Genomic DNA, 21,575 nt, shown 5'->3' on the forward strand with positions numbered 1-21,575 from the left:
ACAGCTATCGGGTTCACCCGTTGGGATGCGGGTCGGTCGGACCCGGTCGGTTTGGGCGGGTCAAAGAACCGCTGGACAGCCCTACTTCCAACACCTGGAGAACACCATACCTGGACGAGCTTGTGAACATGATAAGAGGCGACCTCGTTCAAAGACATGTCGGAAAGAGCCCTCAAATCCGCTGGAGTGACAACCTCGTGAGCCCTGTCCATGGCCAACCTTTCGTCATCCCATTTTGTGGACGAACGAGTATCAGCCTTCTCCTTCTCCTTCTCTTTGCCAGTCACGCGCAGCCTTTTAGAGCCAGGAGTAGGGATCTCCTCTATTGACGTGGTTGGAGAGGCCGTCCTCGTCGTCTCAGAAGCTATGGGATTAATGGTACTAAGGGGAATGGGAGCGGGGCCCTTCCCGGTCACACGCACAGTTTTCTTCCCCAGGTTGGACAGCGGTTCATCCTTTTTGGATCTCATTTTCAAGTACATGTCTTTGTTAAATTTTGTCGTCATCTCTGCAAGAAGAAAACGTTTATCAGGAATTCCTAAGTATACATAAGAAGAATCAGCACTGACGAGGATAATACTTACTTTTTTTGCCCTCAATACCGACTTGACGAAGAACGTAAGGAGACGGGTCAAGACCGAGGTTGTAGAAAGCGAGGGTCCGGGGGTCAACCAGGTCATCCCAGTTCTCAATCGTCTCAGCGTACCCGATCGCAGTTTCGATGCGTTCCTTGTGCCGGCTCTTAAGTTTAGGCCATCTCTTAACTGTACCAAACAAGAAACAAAGGAGTTAGCAATACTAAAGCCTCAAAAGTGGCAAAATTAAAACGACGGGGAGAAATACTGACGCACCTAAGGTCGAGGTTCCCCACCGACGGAGCAACCTCGGGATATCACCCCAATCACTGCTGGATTGAGTCTCGAAGTCGTCCCCAGACACAAAGAAAAAGCGCGACTTCCAATACCTGAAGGACGAGGGTAAGCCCTTGACAATCCTTGTCTTTCTCTCCCAAGGGACTAACTCATAATACCCCCACTCCTTGGACTCTTTCAAACGGTATAGATAGGTGAGCTCACCCATCCTGATCATATCCCCATTGGAGGCCAACCATATTTGCATACAGTTGATCACAATCCTCCACGAGTTAGGCATGAGCTGCCCGGGAGCAATACCAAAGTGAGCCAAAAATTCCATCCGGAACGGGTGGACGGGGAATCTAAGCTCGCAGGAGAAGGTTGACTCGTAAAAGCATACTTCACTTGGAAAAAAGTGGCAGGCTCTATCTTCGTCCCTAGGTAGACGGACACGAACCCTAGCCGGAAATTGGAACCTATCCTTGAACCTATTTACAGTTTCGGCGTCCAAACCACACACCTCCCTGAGGGCGTAAAAAGCCCTAACCTCCCGAGGACCAGAGACGGCTGTATCCCCTTCCGCTGGGTCGCCACTAGACGACAACCCAGTCTCGAGATCACTAGACCTAACCTCAAACATCAACTCTCTCCTTGCTAAACTCTCGAACCAATTAAGCGATTGACGGAGCAAAGGCAACAAGTCGCCCAAAACCACGCTCAGACAATTGCCCTCGAACACAAAATTTTCTAAAAACGGGTAAGTACCCAAAGACCCTCCTAGACGCGCAAAAAGAAATGAGATCGACAGGCAAGCTATCCTAACCTCCAAACTATCAACCATGGAAATCTAGAAATCGGAGGGTAGAGAAAAACGATACAAGCTAAATCCCCAGAAAATCAAAGACCAACAAAAGAAGAGAAAGAAAAGGAAACAGAGAATCAAAAACTACACTGCAGTAAAGAAAAAAGGAAAAATAAAGGAAAGACCAGTAAGGAGAAACATACCTCCAATGGCGGAACACCAAAAGCACAACACAGATGATTTGAAGAAGAAGGAAGTCTCAAGAAAAAACGCTCAGAGTATCACTGGGGTACTTTTTCTGTTTTGCTCTCTGAAAAGTAAAAGAAAATTAAAAGAGGAGAAGTTTTAAACTTAGGCCAAAAAACGATTGAAAAACCAGCGGGAAACCCAAGGGTCATACCATTAATTCCACGGATCAGCACGCGCCACGTGGCCACGTCGCGTGTAGCGCCGCCACTAAGCATTAAATGCAGAACAAAACCCCAAGAGTCACAAGAAAACTTTTCATCTTCCATGATCGTCATGACACGTCACAGACAACCCCAGAACCTGGAGGGCAACTGATGGGAATGACGAGATTACATCCCACAAACGAAGATAACATTAATGACGAATGAAGCATCCTTGACGAAGTCATCCGAAACAACGAGGAAAGCAGTCATCACTGACGAAGGTAGGAGAGTCATTCAATGCAGTCAATCAATGACCTGGACAGTTACGAAATCAACCAGGCAGACCGTTGGGAACCTCTTAAAAGTCCCATTATTGGACCTGAGGCGTTACTTGAGAAAGCATTAACAACCACAACGGCTAGCCCCTAAGGCCGCAGGTATAAAGCCCTCATACAGTCAACAGAAGGTACACACATACACTGACACTTTGAGAGCACATTCTGATTCTTTATCTTGTTTAATCATTATTCTAACTTTGGCATCGGAGTCGTTGTGGCAGGCACCACACCGGTGACCCTCATCGAGCATACCCTCACACATCACAAGGGATTCCATCTGACCACTCTTACTGATGAGCTTGTGCTTCATCAGTTTGGCGCCGTCTGTGGGGAACGAAATTTTCAGACTCATATTTGAAAACGCAGTTTCCATTAACTCTCTACATCCAGATGGAATCCAACCCAGATTCAGTAGCCTTGGCCCAACAAGTTCAAGCCCTTGCAGCCACCATTGAAGAACTCACCAAACAAAACCAGGAAATGAAGCTACGACTCCAGCAGGTTCAACAGGCTTAACAGGTGTTTCCGGGGACTTTTTTCCTTTGATTGGGGACTATCTTTTTGAAGGTAGTAGGTTGAGTGTGGTTTTAGGGGAGCTATCTCCAATTTTAGGTCGGTCATTGGCTTGGTTTGAGAGAGAGACGAGGAGGATGTCTGAGGTGAGATCTAGTGAATTAGACACTGGGTTGTCGTCTAGCGGCGGCCCGGTCGAGGGTGATACAACTGTTTCCACCCCTCGTCAGGTTAGGGCTTTTTACGCTCTCAACGAGGAGTGTGGGCTGGACGTTGACACAGTGGCTAGGTTTAAGGACAGGTTCCAGTTTCCTGCGCGGGTCCGTGTTCGTCGGCCTAGTCCTGAGGATCGGGCCTGCTACTTCTTTCCAAGTGAAGTGTGCTTCTACGAGGCTGCTTTCACTTCTGGACTTAGGCTACCTGTCCATCCTTTGGTGATGGAGCTCTTGGATCATTTTGGCATTGCCCCCGAGCAACTCATGCCTAACTCCTGGAGGATAGTCATTAATTGTATGGAGATTTGGCTGGCTGCCAACGAGGATATGATCAAAGTGAGTGAGCTCGTCCATATCTACCGTTTAAAGGAATCAAAAGAGTATGGGTACTATGAACTAGTCCCTTGGACGAGGAGGACTAGAATCATTAAGGGTCTAGCCTCGTCATTCAGGTACTGGAAGTCACGTTTCATTTTCGTGTCCAGGGATGACTTTGAGACCCCTTCTAGCGAGGCTTGGGGTGATATCCCAAGGTTACTTCGTCGGTGGGGAACCCCAAATTTAGGTGCGTCTATGTTTCTTCTCGTCTGTTTTATTTTTGTCTTGCATGTTTGGTCGTCACTAACCACTTGTTCACTTTCTTTTGCAGTTAAAAAATGCCCCAAGTTGAAGAGCAAATACCAGGGTCGTGTTCAGAAGGCAATCGAATACGCTAAGTCGATTAAGAGTTGGGACGATCTCCTTGACCCACGAACACTTGCTTTCTACTGCTTAGGCCCGGATCCATCTCCCTACGTTTTGCGCAGCATTAGCATCGAGGAGAAGAAGAGTAAGTGTCTACCTCGTTAGTACTGACCTTCACTTGCGTACTTTGGATTTCTTAGTCTTTTTTTTTTTTTTTAAGAGATGACGACCAAGTTCAATAAGGATATGTACGCCAAGATGAGGGCCAAGAAAGACGAACCCTTGGCTAGTATTGGCAAGAAAGTGGTTCGTGTGACGGGGAAGGGTCCTTCCGTCGTCCCCTCCGTGGATGCTACTCCCATCATCTCGGGAGTAGAGGGTACCCGGGTGGCTTTACCGGCTACTTCCGTTGAGGAGATCCCTACCCCGTCATCAAAGAGGCCGAGATTGTCAGCCAAAGACAAAGAGAATGAGAGAGCTGGCTCGTCCGTCTTTGATGAGGAAGGTGTGGTTGTGGAGCGGGCACATAATGTGATGAGGGCTGAGGACCTTAAGGTCTTTTCTGGAGTGCCTATCAATGTGGTTGCGAGTCAACACGTCCATAAGATTGTGCAGGTAAGGCTGTTCATGCATTTTTCCTTGGTTTCTTCTTTCATCAAATTTTTTTTTTATATTTACTGATGCACTTATCTTGCTTCGTCAGGTGTTGGGGGAGAGCCTTCACCTTGCTTCTGAGTGTCTCACTCAAGAGGCTAAGGTGGCTTCTTTGACGTCTAGGATGGAGGCTCTGGAAAAGGAGAACTCGACTCTGAAAAAGGACCTCATACAGTCGATGGACAAGGCTGCCACCTTGAAGGAGAAAGTCAAGGCTCTGAATTCTGACCTAAGGGTCGAGCGTCAGCTGAATCTGGAGAAGGACGACCAGCTTCAGGCGGCAAGGGAGAAGTTGAAGACGATCGCTGCTAGGTCCATCGAGGCCTTTTAGCAAATTGAGGAGTATTCCACAGTACTCTTCAGTTGGTACTTCAAAGGCTTCGAACTCCTTCGCAGGTACCTCGTCAAGCACCCTACAGGGGTTGATTTGCCAAATCTGGATTTAGAAGTGGTAGATCAAGAGATGGCTGCTGACGAGGCTGCACAGTCTTCTATTCTTGAAGGTGACGCCCCTGCTGCTGATGATGCCCCTATTGCTGAGAATGTTCCTGCTGTTGATGATCCCGTTACTGACGCTCCAGACTCCCGAACCTGATACTTAGGAAATTTTATCATTTATATTTGCCCGTTGTGTTTTGGGCCTTTTTGGAGATGTACATATATTTTTTGTTTTTATTTCTATTTTCAGAATAATATCTTTTGGCCCTCCGTTTTATGGGTCTGTAGGAAGAACAAGGATAATTGCCCTATGTTTTTGGGCTTTTCTATGATTTAATGCTTTTGTGGCTATGCTACTATCTATGACTATGCACATGTTTGTGATTTAGCATAAACTTCTTATCGTACCTTGTACTTAGCTGGTACTTAGCGCAAATTTCTTTACCTGTGATTTGCTCGTCATTCTTTATCCTTGATGTGAGTTTCTGTCCTTCTTCTTTTTCTCCTTTTTCTTTTCCTTTCGGGTTCGTCAGTATCCTTAGTTCGTTGAGTGGGACTTTGCCATTCGTGTAGACTTTAGGATTACGTCTATATCACCACCACGTTTTGTGTGCCTTCGTCAATGATTTACATCCGTCTTGGCGGAATCTTATCACTTGGCCTTTTTTTTTTTTTTTTTTTGGTGACTTACATCCGGTTAAGGAATCTCGTCACTTAGGGCTTCGTCAGTGATTTACATCCGTCTCGGCGGAATCTTATCACTTAGCCATTTTTATTTTGGTTACTTACATCCGATTAAGGAATCTCGTCACTTCGGGCTTCGTCAGTGATTTACATCCGTCTTGGCGGAATCTTATCACTTAGTTATTTTTATTTTGGTGACTTATATCCGGTTAAGGAATCTAATCACTTAGGGCTTCGTCAGTGATTTACATCCGTCTTGGCGGAATCTTATCACTTAGCTATTTTTATTTTGCACTCGTTATGAGGTCGTTAGTAACTTACATCCGTCAAGGTGGAATCTTGTTACTTTAATTTATCTCATACTCGTTGGCGTTGTCGTCGGTAACTTACATCCGTCAAGGCGGACTCTTGTTACGTTAGTTTGACTTACAATTGACTGGACCTGTCTGCATAAAGGCATCAAAGGATAAAATTTTTATTGAATTCAAGAGTAACTGCATTTGTCTATTACATCTACTGGTGGTACTTTTTTAAATGCTCAATGTTCCATGGTCGAGGGAGCCTCTGTCCGTCCATGGTTTCCAGGTAATAACTTCCTTGTCTTGAGTAGTGAATGACTCGGTAGGGACCTTCCCACTTAGGGCCCAGCTTTCCCTGTGTAGGGTCTCTAGTTGCCGTGGTGGTCCTGCATAGGACAAGGTCTCCTATGTCCAGTCGTCTGAGTTTGACCCTCTTATCGTAGTATTCGGCCATCTTTTTTTGATACTTCGTCATCTTGCTGGATGCGTTGTCTCTTACTTCATCCAGACAATCCAGGGTGAGTCGCAGTTCGTCGTCGTTGATCCCTTCGTTGAAAGTTTCTCGCCTGATGCTCGTGACCCCTACTTCGACTGGGATTACTGCTTCTGTGCCATAGGTAAGCCTAATGGGGGTTTCTCCTGTTGGCGTTCTGGCGGTGCTTCTGTAGGCCCATAGGACATTTGGTTGTTCTTATGGCCAAGCACCTTTCACATCGTCCAGTCTGGTCTTGATAATCTTGAGCAGCGTCCGGTTCGTCACTTCCGTCTGCCCGTTTGCCTGAGGATGCCCTGGGGATGAGAACTGATTCTTGATCCCAAGGTTTGAGCAGAATTCCTTGAAGCCTTGGTTGTCGAACTGCCTCCCATTATCTGATATGATCGTTAAGGGAATCCCAAACCTGCAGATTATATTCTTCCACACAAAGCTCTGGATCCAAGCCACAGTGATCGTTGCTAGGGCCTCTGCTTCAACCCATTTTGTGAAATAGTCAATAGCAACAAGTAGGAATTTTACCTAACCTTTACCTTGGGGCAGAGGACCGACGATATCGATTCCCCACTGTGCGAATGGCCATGGGGAAGCTATAGTCGTCATTTTCTCTGCTGGTAGCTATTGCACATTCCCGTATCGCTGGCATTTGTCGCACCTCTTGACGATCTCAGCAGCATCCACCTGCATGGTTGGCCAAAAATACCCTGCTCTTACCACCTTGTTCACCAGGGATCTGGAGCCGACGTGATCGCCACAAATTCCTCCGTGTACTTCCTCCAGGATGTATCTGGCCTCTTCCTCGTCGACGCACTTCAAGTAAGGCATAGAGAAGCTTCTCCTGTACAAGGCGTCATTTAGGATCGTGAACCTGGCTGCTCTCTTCTTGATCTTTTTAGCTTCTTCTGTGTTTTGAGGGAGGCGCCCGTCCTGGAGAAAGGATATTATGGGCGTCATCCAAGTATCTATGCTCTGGATGGTGAACGTAGCAACCTCTTCGATACTAGGGTGTTTCTGGACCTCCATCGCCAGGTCCGTGCTAATCCCCCCTTCTTCTGATGACGCTAGCTTTGATACTTCGTCAGCCCCCATATTCTGACTTCTTGGGATTTGCACGAACTCCACTGTATCGAATTCCTAAGTTAGTTGTCTCGTCAGCTTGAGATATTTCTGCATCCTTTCTTCCTTTGCCTCGTACTCTCCCTTGATCTGTCCGATCACTAGCTTTGAATCACTCTGGATCAAAAAAATTTTGGCACCAAGAGCTTTCTCAAGCCTCAGTCCCGTTAGTATTCCTTCGTATTCAACTTCGTTGTTGGTGGCTAGGAACTTTAGTTAGCCCCATATTTCAGCACTTCTCCGTCAGGGGTGGTTACGACGACCCCTACTCCCCCCTTCTTTTGGGCTGACGAACCATCAGTCTGTATTGTCCATTTATCTACTTCGTCAGTAATCCTATCTTCGTCTAGGAGAGTGAATTCTGCGATGAAGTCCGCCAGAGCTTGTGCCTTGATCACTGTTCTTGGATGGTACTCGATGTCAAATTGACTAAGTTCAATTGCCCACTGGACCATTCTCCCTGCTGCTTCTGGCTTGTTCATTGATTTATTGATTGGTTGGTCCGTCATTACAAGAATGGGATTGGATTGGAAATATTGCTTGAGCTTGCGCGAGGCTACTATTAGTGCAAACGCAATCTTTTCGATCATTGGGTATCTGGACTCAGCTCCTTGGAAAGCTTGGCTGACGTAGTAAACCGGGAGCTGCTTTTTGCCTTCTTCTCTAATCAAAGCTGCACTTACTGCCGAGGCTGACACTGCCAGGTATAAGTATAGGTTTTCTCCTTCTTTGGACGGGCTTAGGAGAGGTGGACTGCTCAGGTAGTGCTTTAGCTCTTAGAACGCCACTTCGCACTCGTCGGTCCAGGCAAAAGCCTGCTTCAAGGTTTTGAAAAAGGGCAGGCATTTGTCTGTAGCCCTAGAGACGTAAAGCCGCTATCCTTTCTATGAGTTTTTGAACATCCTTGACGGTTTTGGGTGAGGCCATGTCGATGATAGCTCGTACTTTCTCTAGGTTTGCTTCTATTCCTCTCTGGGACACCATGAATCCCAGGAACTTCCCCGAGGCTATCCCAAAAACACACTTACTTGGATTCAACCTCATCTGGTGTTTTTTGAGGGTTGCAAAAGTTTCCTTCAAGTCGTCCAGATGTGCAAGCTCTTCCTTGATCTTGACGAGCATATCGTCCACGTACACCTCTATGTTCTTGCCAATCTGTTGACTGAACATTTTGTTCACAAGCCTCTGATACGTAGTTCCAGCATTTTTCAACCCAAAAGGCATTACCTTGTAACAGTAGAGTCCTTGACTTGTGATGAAGGCGGTCTTCTCCTGGTCTTCTTCAGCCATTTTTATCTGGTTGTACCCTGAGAAGGCATCCATGAACGTCAGTAACTTGTGCCCGGCTGTGGAGTCCATGAGCTGGTCTATTCTTGGTAGAGGGAAGCTGTCCTTTGGGCATGCCTTGTTTAGGTCGGTGAAGTCTACGCACATCCTCCATTTCCCGTTTGCTTTCTTGACCAGGACGACGTTGGTGAGCCATTCAAGATAATACACTTCCTGGATGAATCTAGCCGTCAAGAGTTTGGTAACTTCCTCTGCAACTGCCTGATCTCGTTCTGGAGCGAAGGTTCTTCGTCGTTGCTGAACGGGCTTCCATTCTGGGTCCACATTCAGCCTGTGCTAGATGACTTCTGGAGATATGCCCGGCATGTCCTCGTGACTCCATGCAAAGATATCTAGATTCTCTTTTAGGAACCTTATGAGTCTTGTTCTCATCTCTGGGCTCAACGTCGTCCCTATCTTGGTCGTCTTGTTCGCATTTCCTTCTACCAATTCCACTGTTTCCAGGGCCTCTATCCCGTCTTCCTCTTTTTCTTCAATCATCCACGTGTGGTTCTCTTTTCCATCTAGGACAGCTTGATAGCATTCTCTTACCAGGACTTGATCACCCTTCACTTCACCAATGCCATTATCTGTTGGGAATTTCACCTTCAAACAGTAGGTTGACGTCGTCGCCTTCCACTTGTTGAGGGTGGGCCTCCCAATTATGACATTGTAGGATGAGGGACAATCTACCACCAGGAAGTCTACTTGTTTGGTCAACTGTACTGGATAGGTCCCTGCCGTCACCGTTAACGTCACTATGCCTCTAGGGTAGACCCTATCTCCACTAAAACCGACGAGTGGAGAGTCAAAAGAGCGAAGTCTTTTTGGATCTAATCTCAGTGGCTGGAAGGCTGGGATGTAAATGATGTCCGCGGAGCGTCCGTAATCAACGAGGATTCTTTTGGTATTGAACCCTTCTATATTCAGCATTATGACCAGGGGATCATTGTGGGGCTGCTTCACTCCCATGGCGTCTCCTTCGCTGAAAGACATGTCCTGGTATGTTCGTCAGTGCTTGGACGGAGGTACAGCGTGGACGCCGTTCACCTGTCTTTGGTATGCCTTTTTGAGTGATCTGAACGATCCTCCTGAGAATGGTCCTCATGTGATCGTGTTTATCTCCCCGATCACCTTGTGTGGAGGCTGGGACGGACGGTCGTCATCCCAGGAGAAGGCTTCATGCTGGATTTTATTGTCGTCCTTGAACTTGCTATATTCTCCTTTCTTTACATACTTCTGTAATTTCCCTTTCCGTATTAACTCCTCTATTTGCTCCTTTAGATCTCTGCAATCCTCTATGTGGTGGCCGTGGTCTCTGTGGAACCGGCAATACTTGTTCTTGTCACGAATATTGGGGGATGAGTGTAATGGCCTGGGCCATTTGAGATAATGCTCGTCCTTGATCTGCGTGAAAATTTTGTCAACAGGCATAACCAGGGGAGTAAATCTTACCGTCCGAGGATTTTTATCATCCTTCCTCCTGTTCCCGTCATTGTTCCGACAGTCTGGTTGATCTTTCTTTTACCCCCTACGGTCGTCTTCCCTCTTGGCCTTGTCTCTTGGCTTCTCGGTATCATTTATGGCAGCTAGAGCATCTTCCGCATTCATGTACTTTTGTGCCTTCAGAAGCATCTCCGCCACCGTCTTTGGGGGGTTCTTTGCGAGAGAGGCCACGAGGTCTTTGGACCTCAACCCTGCTTTGAAGGTTGTCAGTTGCACCTTGTCATCAGCTTCGTCTACCTCCAGAGTTTCCCGGGTGAATCGTTTGACATATGATCTTAGAGTTTCCTTCTCTCCCTGTCTTATGGTGAGTAAGTAGTCTACTGGCCTCCTTGGGCGTTGCCCCCCTATGAAGTGGCGCAAGAAGGCACTACTCAGCTGATCGAAGTTGTCTATGGACGAGTTTGGCAACTTAGTAAACCAGTCTCTTGCAGCTCCTTTGAGAGTCGTTGGGAAGGAATGGTACAGTATTTCGTCAGGTGGTTGTTGAAGTCCCAAAGTCGTCTTGAAGGTATTAAGGTGATCCTGGGGGTCTTTTAGTCCGTCAAATGGCTCAAGCTGAGGTAAGCGAAACTTTGACGGCACAGGGCATTCAAGTACTGCGGCGGTGAAAGGTGAATCCGTAGCCCTTACCATTTTGTCTACGCTTCGGTCCGTCTTCTCCTTAATGGCGCTCCTCAGCTCGTCCATTTCCTTCCTCATTTCTTGAAGGATGTCCGAGTTCTGCTCGTCCAGAGTAGTTGGTCTCTGAGGGGTTCCTCTCCGTTGACTATCTCCTTCTTCCTCCAGGTTACCCTTGGACCGATTCTCTTCCTGTTGAGCCTGTTGAACCTGCTGGAGCCGTAGCTTCATTTCCTGGTTCTGTTTGGTGAGTTCTTTAATGGTGGCTGCAAGGGCCTGGACTTGCTGGGCCAAGGCTGCTGAATCTGGGTTGGATTCCATCTGAACGTAGAGGGTTGACGGAAACTACGTTTTCAAATATGAATTTGAAAATGTCGTCCCCACAGACGGCGCCAAACTGATGAGGTGCAAACTCGTTAGTCGCAGTAGGCAGATGGAACTCCCCGTCAACACTTGGTTATCTTCAAAAAAGGGGTAACCGGTGTGGTGCCTGCCACAACACCTTCGATGCCAAAGTTAGAACAATAAAGCAATTCACAGAACTAGAAAGTAATAGGCATTTTCTTAGAGTCTCAGTACCTATGTACCTTATGCTGCCAATGTGGGGACTTTATATATGTGAGCTTGACTGCTAGCCGTTGGGGTGTTAATGCCTCTCTTTTGTAACGCCTTCAGCCCAATTATGGGGCTTTTATTAGGCTCCAACGGACTGTTTTGCTGGCTTCGTAACTGCCCAGGTTATTTGCTGGCGCCATTGAATGACTTTCTTTTCCTCGTCGGTGATTGCTCGTTTGTCGTCAAGGGTGACCTCGTCACTAGTGTTGACTTCGTCAAGGTAATGTGCTCTCGTCATTCCCATCAATAATGAATAAAGATAAGATCTGCATGGAAAACGACAACCCTGGATTCTAAAAATTGACTGACGATATGATACTACCGCGATTCTCGGCATTAGTGTTCCAATGGTATTAATTAACAGCCAAATACCTAAGAACAAAACACACAAATTAAGAACACTCAAGTTGAATTTTTTTTGGTTTTGTAAACTTTGGACTATACTTATACTTTTAGGGAATCTACTCTGGCTTAAGACAGTCTTAAACACTCCATGCAGGTACTTTTCTCTCCCTCTGAATAAGGTTTCCCACTGAATAAGGTTTCCAAGTTGTTGGAAAACTTGGAAGTAACATTTTGGTAGAAACTAGAAGCATACTTTTAACTTTTAATCAGGTTTTGTTTAGATAAATGTGAGACAGAATACTTTTACAGCCATATCGAGTAATATATATCTGAATTGACAGAATGTAATTTATTCTGTCTTGTGCTTTTGCTTATTAGGATGAACAAGACTGAGATTTGATGCAAAAATATTCAATATTTTAAGAGTAATGTTTATTCCTTTCAAATAAATGATGTACGAATTCAATTAATGAAATTAAGTATTATGTAAGTGGAAAAAATATTGCTTCTAAAGCATTGCCTGATAAATAGTCGGTGTCTAACTCAATTCAATTCAAAACTTTGAATTAACCTTACAATTCTAGTAAAAGTAGTCTTAACTTCTCAAATAAATAAATAAAATAGTCTTGTGCTTACCCAATTTAACAAACATAGGTCAAAAGCAAAGTATATTTGCAATAACTATAGTAAATAAATAAGCACATACATCAAACAAGGCAAGTTGAACATTTAAAAAACAAACAAACAATACAAAACTTTGACAAAGGACTAAAGCAACTAACACCATTGAATTTAATTGAAGAAGTAATATATATTGACCAAAGAATTGTTGTTTGATATGATTTTCATTTTCAAAATATCAATGTGGATGCAGCAGACATATGCTGCAGGCTTTTTGTAGATTTAAGTTTGATATAGTGCTATTGGTCAAATAATTTGAAGAAAAAAAATGCATTATTGAACAAAAACGTCACGATCGTTGTTTAGATGATTTGGAAAAAAAATTAATTATACTAAAAAAAAAATTGTTTTTTCGATGTTTGTAGATACTCCTGATGTAGTTTCTAGTTTGCAACTTTTGATTTTTCTCATACGTTTTCTTCGATCACTCTTTGAGCTTCTCTTCAATCAATTACATTTTACCAAAGAAACAAAAAAAAAACAACCCTTAAAGTAACTCCATACTTACCTCTCTTTTCTTCGCTCAAAGAATATGAATATCTTCCTATCAAAAAAAAAAAAATGTATATCTCAATTAAATAGTAGGAACATAAAAGATCACATCTAAGAGTCCACACAGGGCACAAAAGCACTATTGAAGATTGAGCAAATTACGCTCAAGAGCCCGGGGCAAAACGGTGAGACTCCCAGCAAAATAAAAAACCCCATTAGGCCAATAAATAATTTACTCTAAAAGACAACCTTGGGATCCAATTGAACTCACAGGAAACATTTGGGTTGGCTTTTAATAACTATTGAACATCATCCCCAATCTCTGGAAGTAGGAATCTCTACCGCTAAGAAAAACACATGGCATGTAATTCAACTAGTTGGCATCTCTTAGCATTTTTAACAAAGGCATCAAAGGTCCAAATCCCACTGCCCCTTGTAACTCTTGAATTAAGGTTCTGATCTCCATTTCCCTTCAATGGACCATTCTATCGCAAGACGAATTGTAAAAACCAAGAAAGTGGACACGCAATTCTTGTACAAAAAAATCTAGTACCACAAACTTAGCCACAACTCTTCTACTTGGTTGACCATGAGTGATGAAAAAAGAGTGGTAAGCCCATGCAAAAATGATATACAACTAATCACAATCAGCCACGTATGAAATTTGTAGCAAAAGTTGTGATAAGTTTGTGATACTAGAATAACTGATTTTTGTACTAGAACAACTGATTTTTGTGCTATAACTTTGATATAGTCAATTGTGAATGCTAGAGAAAAAGTTATAGATTTATGCGAAAGTAATAATTCACTATTCACAGTCAATCAACTCATCAAATTGTGACAAAAGTTATAGTGAAGTGTGTGGTCTAACAAAACTAACAAAAAGTCTCAGCAACTTCTACGGAATTGGCAGCCGTATGTTGGACCCAAGCTGTCAAGACTTCATCTCTCTCATCCTCGCGATAACAAATACACAAGTTCTACCATCTTGCCGTGTTGCATCAACACTTAGTTTCAACCAAGAGTTGGGAGACTTCAGGATGTTCTTTGAGGACTCGCAACCCTTGTTCTATCACATGAAGGAAGAGAAAAGTTGCTGGCTTGAATCATCTCTGGGACTATTTGAGCTGCATCAAAACTAAAAACAATACTGTATTAGATTGTAGTCATTTTCCCTCTACCTATGTGGCTCAACTCCCATTGTTGAGACGCCAACCAGGACAATGTGGCACAAAAATCCCTCCAAAATCTAATTACCATCCAATGAACCCTAATTTTTTACAAATAGGACACAATTATTATGAAAATGTAAACTCAAATACCGGCAATTGCATGTCCACATTTATTTCTAGCACGAGAGAAATAGAGCCAGATCTTAGTATTGGAAGTCCACATCTTCAATCCGGTGATAAAATTTCCTCAATTTTTCAATGCTTATGGGAATTTTGAAGAAAAAGATGACTACCAAACCCGGCCTCACATAATTTTTGTCCTTAAAAACTGCTACTACATTTGTGACACAGTCTAAAGTCTAAACATATGCACAATTTCAGCTTGTTTAAAGGCAAGTCACATACCATATATTAGAAAAAATAATGTTAAAGGTACGTATATCATTTTCATCCCATCTATATTTCTCCATAAAATGAATCTTACAACAGTTTCCATAGTCCATACAGCTCTCTCTCTCTCTCTCTCTCTCTCTCTCCCAAAAATTAAAAATAATAAATAAATAAAAGGAGAAAAAGAGAAGAAATAAATCTTACAACAGTATCCATCCAACTCTCTAAAAAATAATTTAAAATAGAGGATATTACAAAGATTGATCCTATACTTAAGCCTGTGAATCAAATGCTGTCTCTCAACCTACAAGTCTACGACCACAAAATTTCCAAGGCTGGAAGTTTTAAAAGCCCACCACTTCATAATCTCCCCTGATTTCCAAGGCTGGAATTTTTTTTTTTTTTTAATTTGGAAAAAATTAAAAAGCAACTAACTACTCAAAAATAGAAACTAACTTTTTTGAAAATTTATTATATTTCCCATAAATATAGTACTAAAAATTTTCTAAGATAGTCTAACAACAGTTGTCTAAAGATACTGGTTAATAGAATAATTTGTATTTTCATATTCTATCTTGTGATTTAAAAAATGAAAACATTACTAAGCCCAGGAAACTTAAAAGGCTCTCAAATCAGTGCCCATAGTCAACAAAAGGCCCAAAAACTCTCAAATGCCAGTAATTTTGTTTTAAAATAATGGGCCCAAACCAACCCAGCAAACCCAATTCACTATAAGATTAGTTTTTTCTAAACCTGCAACCCAACCCAATATCCCATTAGGTGGGAGGTTTCACTATACCGTCGGTCAATTCCAGGTTCAATGGCAGGTTAAGAGTTCGTCTTATCTCAAGTAATTTTTTTTTTTTTTTGATAACTGAGTATTTTTTTTTAACTAGATATCTCTTTTTGTTTTAAGTATATAATGACAAGTAGTAATGGGTTTTAATCTCCCATTTTAATTAGTTAGTAAGTGATATGGAAGAGATTTCAATTAAAAAAGTATTAAAGGTAAGCCAAACCCGCAAGTTAATATGAGATCCCCTTAAATTCACCCATGTACACTCACTCAAAACTATCAATTCAATGTATATTCATTATAGTTGTCAAAATCCCGATCTAGATCCTACGATCCTACGATTTTACGATCCCACATGCCTAAAATGATCTGGATATTTCAAAAATCTTTGCGATCGTTCAAGATTAGTAGGATTGTACGATTCTAACAATCCCAAACAACCTTGGTTTCTTGTAATCTTCTTTAACTTGACAGAAGGCTCAGTTGGACCCAAATGAAAAATAAAATCCTAATAGACCAAGTTTTTCCAATCTAATGTAGAGAGAGTGTCAGTTGGACCCAAATAAAAAATATCCCAATAGAGTGTCATGTTTTGAGGTTTTTGGCCTCTTTAAATGATGTTTACAAATGGATGTAGTAATGTATGGTAATTATATCAATAAATGTATAATTTATGTGATTATTTAACATATCAATGTGTATTTTTTGTTTTTTTCTCAAATAATATAGGATCTTACGACCCACGATCCGATTCTACGATCCATGATCCCACCTACCTCCCACAATTCTACATAGGATCCCGATTTTGACAACCTTGATATTCATGTGTGTGTGGTGTGTGCACACACGTGTCTTGGATGAGGCAAAAAAACAAAGATGCGTATACAAATAATGCCCAAATGGGATATTCATCAATCAGAATGTAATCAAGGTGATATGAGCAAAGAGTACTTTAGATTTGACCTTTATATCAGGCATCGTCTTTTATAGAAAAGGTAACCATACCACTATGATGATTTCTAAATAAGATCCTACCTAAAAATTGTGTCATTTTATATGTCACTAATATTACTACACTGAAAATAATAGCACCAAACCACTTGTTGGAAACAAAAATCTGAAAACATGCAAAGACAATTCAATAAAAAGCTGAGCTGGCACTGGTCAAAGATCAGCAAAGAAGAAAGAGAACTTAGAACAAACTAAATTGAGACTCATTATGTGTCATATAAACAAATTGGATTACTCAAGATTAGTGCACTGTTTTAATTATGTGAGTTTGGGAGCATATAAAGAAAAGGCTGCCTTATTTTGCATCATATGTTCTTAATGAGTATTTAAGGGGCACTAAGTGATTAGAAACAATTCCAGCTGATAGAATTGGACAACAAAGAGAACAAACATGAATCACAGAAGGTTAAAATTTATAGAGATGCGATTGATGGCAGGTTGCCAGTGACACTGTTCATTAATTCCAGTAATCTTAGAGAGGAGATTTATGTACTCTCCGATTATGAATTCATTGTACATCAGAAAGAATATATACAGACAACAGAATATATTCGTGTGTTTGTGTTGCATAGAAAATTAGAAACAAATAAAATCAGTGTAAGAAGAAAGGCAGAAAGCACAAGATTTGGGGGAAAAAAAAGGCTTTCCTTGACAGCAGAAGCTGTTACAATGAATCAATGGCCTGAAAAAAAAGTAAAAATGATCCTAAAAATGAAGAACAATTCAAAAACTACGGGTAAAAATCCACCTCTACCATCTTCTGCTACAGAACTATTCAAATACTACCAACGAGATGATACTTTGGCTCTCTCTTTTGTTTTCCCATCATTGCCACAAACACAGCAAATCTAGAATTTTTTTTCACAATTTGTTGAGTTAGCAAAATATAATCGGTGTCAACATCATTTTCACTTTATGGTACACCAATTACAGATGGCTACCTCGGCAAATGTAAATTTTTTTGTCAAATTCTTTGTGTACTTAGACTTTCTCTTGTTTTCTTGGAGAAATTATCTTAGATGCTCTCCTCTTCAGATAATCACCCGCACCTCTTGAGACCACCCAACCTAATAGAAAGTTTATAAATACAAAAAATTTAAGTTTATTACAAAAAAATTTACTAAACTTTTCGCACTTGTTAACATAGCAAATTGTTAATAGATAAGTAAAAAAATTACGTCAACAGTAAGTCCAAATAAAAATTAATAAAAACTTTCCAACTTAACTATTATGAAAAATATAAAAACAAAAAACCCTTAAGTAATTTTGTGGTAAAAAAACCACCTAAATAGTGCATTTCAATGGAACATAATTTTGAACACCATCCAAACTTGAATCAATTATGAACCATGCAGGTTCAAGGGCTATTCAAAATGAGTAAAAAAAACCACCCCAAGTCGAGGTTGATCAATTTTGACGTTCTAAATTAAAAAATTCAGGTTGGTGAAGTGTTAGATGTGAGAAAATCTCACCTGGAAAAAAATACCTAATCTAACTCTTGTTTATTACACGTGACACTTTTTTACACCTAAGTACTTTCTATTGACCACTGAAATTACCTTATTCCACTTTATCCGATGGCTTTTGTCCTTTTCAATTTGTGTATGTTTGAGACGATTGATGGTTTTTTTTTTTTACCATAGATGGTTGATTGCAATGTTTGATGATCAAGGATTTAGATTTTGGTTTTATAAGGTTTGTTTTATTGTTTTTATTTGTATTTTCATATTTTTCTGATGTGCTTTAAAAAAATGAAAACATTACTAATCCAAAAAGAAACTTAAAAAGCTCCCAAATAGGGCCCATAGCTGAAACAAAAGGAAGGCCCAAAAACTCTCAAATCTCAAGTCATTTTGTTTAAAATATGAGCCCAAGACCAACCCAGCAAAGCCCAATTCACTATCAAGATTGGTTTTTTCAAACATGCAACCCAACCCAATGACTTGGGTGGATCTTTGTGAAACCATTCATGCATAATTTTGTATTTTGGCCCTCAGCAACTTAAAGCATAAGCTATCTCTCTTGGAAGCAATCATCCAAGCAAGCTTGGCTAACAGAGTGTTATTGAAACCTTCAGCTTTTCTAGAGCCTATACCTCCAGTGCATTTGGGATGACACAATTTTTCCCATAATCTCTATTCTCTAGGCAAGAAATCTGCCTTTTGTTTCCTTATTCTTCCACCAGAATCTTTTAGTTCTAAACAGAAAATCAAGCTTGTCAGACTTTAGTTTTTCCCATGATCTCTATTCTCTAGGCAAGAATTTTGCCTTCTGGTTCCTTAGACTTCCACCAGAATCTTTTAGTTCTAAACAGAAAATCAAGCTTGTCACAGACTTTAGTTTTTCCCATGATCTCTATTCTCTAGGCAAGAATTTTGCCATCTGGTTCCTTAGACTTCAACCAGAATCTTCTAGACAGAGCATCAAGCTTGTCACAAAAACTTTGTTTAACATGCTAAAAGAATACATGATATAATTTGGAATAGCTTGAGCTCCTGATTTAATAAGGGTGCTTCTACTAGCCTAGGATAGACATTTGCTTCTCCAACCCATGAGCTTTTCCTCAAGCTTTTCTTGGCTGGCCCAATAGACAAAAAAATTGGTTTTATATGCCAGCCCAACATTTCCTAATCCACTAATTTTTCCCACTAATTAAGAAGCTATAATTTGTTTTTATTTGAATTAAGGACTCATAATTGGGTTATATGCTTAAGCAGAAACATGAAAGAAGGACATTTTCACTTTGCTTAATCTGTTCATGAGTTATTATGTAGAGTATAAATCAAATTGAAGTAGGCCTCAATACATTTTTTGAAGGGAGGCTTCACTAAATTTGGATCTCAGAAAATGAAAAATTCGGCCTGTGGGCTTTGGCTGGCCCAATAGAAAACTTGCAGAAACTCCTTGCCTTCCACAATATTAGCCTAATACTATTCTCTCTCTTTTCTACTTGGACTTGGCATCATACGTGTAACAAGGTTTGTAAATTACATTCCATAACCCAATTAACTATTAAAATTAATAAACTAAAATTTTATGCTCATGTTACTTGCATGAGTTAAATTACAAAGTTTGTTACAATTGGGGTCACAATTGTGAATTTTTTAGTAGAATGGGTTAAGTTTACAAATACCCCAATTTTAAAGTGATTTTCTACCTTGGGGTACAGTACCTTTTTTTTTTTTTTTGAGAAGACACAGTACCCCAAAATTAAAGTGAACTTCTACCAATAATCATTTATTATTATTATTAGTTAGGTGGCTTGAGAGAGCATTATAAAATTGAATTCACTTTCAGATAATTATTTTTCTCAAAGTAATAAAGCAAAGAAGAAAGAGTAGAATGGTAGATATCAATTAAAATAAACTAGCAACCCTTCTCATTACTAGTAGAAAATGGAAATTTACACTTATAATAATCTCCAATACGGTTCAAACATAACAACCACAGGACAACATTTTTAGTCAGCAGAAGCTGTTACAATGACCTTCGAAAAAAAAAAAGCAAAAATTGATCCTAAAGATATAGAACTATTTCAAATACTACTGGTACTGGCGGGTGGTAAAGACCACCTCTGCCATCTTCTGATACATATAACAGAAGCAAAAAACAAAGACCCCAAGAACAAAAAGGGTCCCCCATGGGTACCCTTAAGAACAATTTGGTCCAATTAAAATGATGAAAAGCCATTTAAAATTAGCCCTTCACATTTCTGACTCAAAGAGAGGCCAATATATACTGACCCCACAAATTTAGTATACTAAATCTAATATCCTAGTATACTAATTTGGTAGTACTTAGTAAAATATTATATAATCATAAATATAATCCTTAGCAAACTATTAGGCTAAAACTTAAGGGGAAAGACACAAATGGGTTTGTTGTGTCTAGAATTGTGCACCACTGTAGGTCTGCCCAAAGGACCAACCACCTGGAGCAACATTGTTAGAGACCACAGTACGGCCATCACTGGTGGTGACCTTGAATGAGAGGGCTTGGCCATTGAGGTAAGTGTTGCTCTGCCAGTTCTGACCCCAGTTCCTTGACATTGCTTGCCAACCAGTTCTGGACCCTTTGATGGAAACAGCATGGACATCACCAGCACCACCAACGTTTGTGACCAGGACAAGGTTGAAGTAAGAGTGGCCATTGATGGTGAACCTTATGCCTCCCTTTCTACTACAGGGTACCCTACAAAAATAAAAACCCAACCAGAAAAAATGTTGTTAGGTAACATTTTACAGAATTACAGTACCTACATAAATGATAAAATGAAAGCACAAAAGGCCAAAACTCAAAAAGTAAAAAAAATAAATAAATCTTGTTGCTTTGAGTTCTATACTTATATCTTCAATTAAAAAAAATAGTTTGTTGCTTTGGAAATACAAAATTACCAAAACCCCTAGGGCCATCGAGGTGCCCAAAATTGAACTTTTACTTGTGTCAAGGGGGGTAAAAATAACTTTTACTGCCTTAAAAAATCAAGGAAAATACTGCTACACTCTTTCTTTTCTGAGTCTTATTCCAAAAACCAAAGCAAAACAAAAAACACTACAGTATTTTCTGAGTTTAAATTATGAAGGGCGCAAAACCCTTTCAAAATCAAACAAAGGCAGAACCTTGACCATAAAACTAGGAATAACTATGAGGTGTGAAAGTCATTTTCAATTGAAAACCACAGAGAGACAGAGATCTGCCATTTCCTTAGAAAAAGGTAAAGTTTTTAAGCTTAAAATCATCACAAAAGCCTTACCTTTTGTAAGCCACAGGCACTATTCCAGCTTTGTATTGGGCAATGTGCTGGAAGACAGGCTGAGAGAGATCAAAGTGGTGCTGGGGAGGGTTGCACCAACCCCCATTGTTGTTAGGAAGAGCATTGTTTGGTGGGCAGAAATTGGTGGCTGTAACCATAATGGAGCCAGGCAAACACCACCTGGGGTCACTCACACACTTGATCTCATAGCAAGACCCACAGCTCAACCCATTGTTGAACAGAGCTGTGCTCAAAGCTGCAGTGTTTGTCCCATACCCTTGGCTATACAAGTTCCCATAGCCACAAGCTCCACCTGCACAAATTTCACCAACAAATGCATCAGCAAAACTTGGCCTCACAAATTTTTAAGTACTAAAAAAAATGAACT

General features: G+C 41.1%; 3 protein-coding genes across 4 annotated transcripts in view; all 3 read right to left on the bottom strand.

Moving 5' to 3' along the window:
• The window catches only part of LOC126718858 (expansin-A1-like), a 44,164-nt gene that overhangs the window by 22,109 nt on the left and 480 nt on the right, over positions 1 to 21,575 (bottom strand). The window contains exons 3-4 of one of the 2 annotated variants that reach the window (XR_007653118.1): positions 21,188 to 21,500; positions 20,007 to 20,625 (exon numbers count right to left, since the gene is read on the bottom strand). Coding sequence is in view for 1 of the 2 variants with exons in the window: in XM_050421218.1 (XP_050277175.1) it covers positions 20,322 to 20,625; positions 21,188 to 21,500 (617 nt within the window). In the remaining variant the exon portion in view is untranslated. Of the gene's footprint in view, positions 1 to 19,790; positions 20,626 to 21,187; positions 21,501 to 21,575 lie in introns of those variants that run through there. The other variant, XM_050421218.1, reaches the window with a different exon arrangement.
• LOC126719927 (uncharacterized) lies at positions 6,565 to 7,455 on the bottom strand. Its single transcript, XM_050422426.1, has 2 exons — positions 7,022 to 7,455; positions 6,565 to 6,772 (listed from the first exon to the last, which is right to left on the bottom strand). Exons 1-2 carry the CDS (start codon positions 7,453 to 7,455, stop codon positions 6,565 to 6,567), a joined length of 642 nt encoding a protein of 213 aa, XP_050278383.1.
• LOC126719928 (uncharacterized) lies at positions 10,333 to 11,253 on the bottom strand. The gene has a single exon (XM_050422427.1). The coding sequence runs from the start codon at positions 11,251 to 11,253 to the stop codon at positions 10,333 to 10,335; it is 921 nt and encodes a 306-aa protein (XP_050278384.1).

This window comes from Quercus robur, chromosome 3, assembly GCF_932294415.1.
Source record: "Quercus robur chromosome 3, dhQueRobu3.1, whole genome shotgun sequence".
In the NCBI taxonomy this organism is placed as follows: Eukaryota; Viridiplantae; Streptophyta; class Magnoliopsida; order Fagales; family Fagaceae; genus Quercus; species Quercus robur.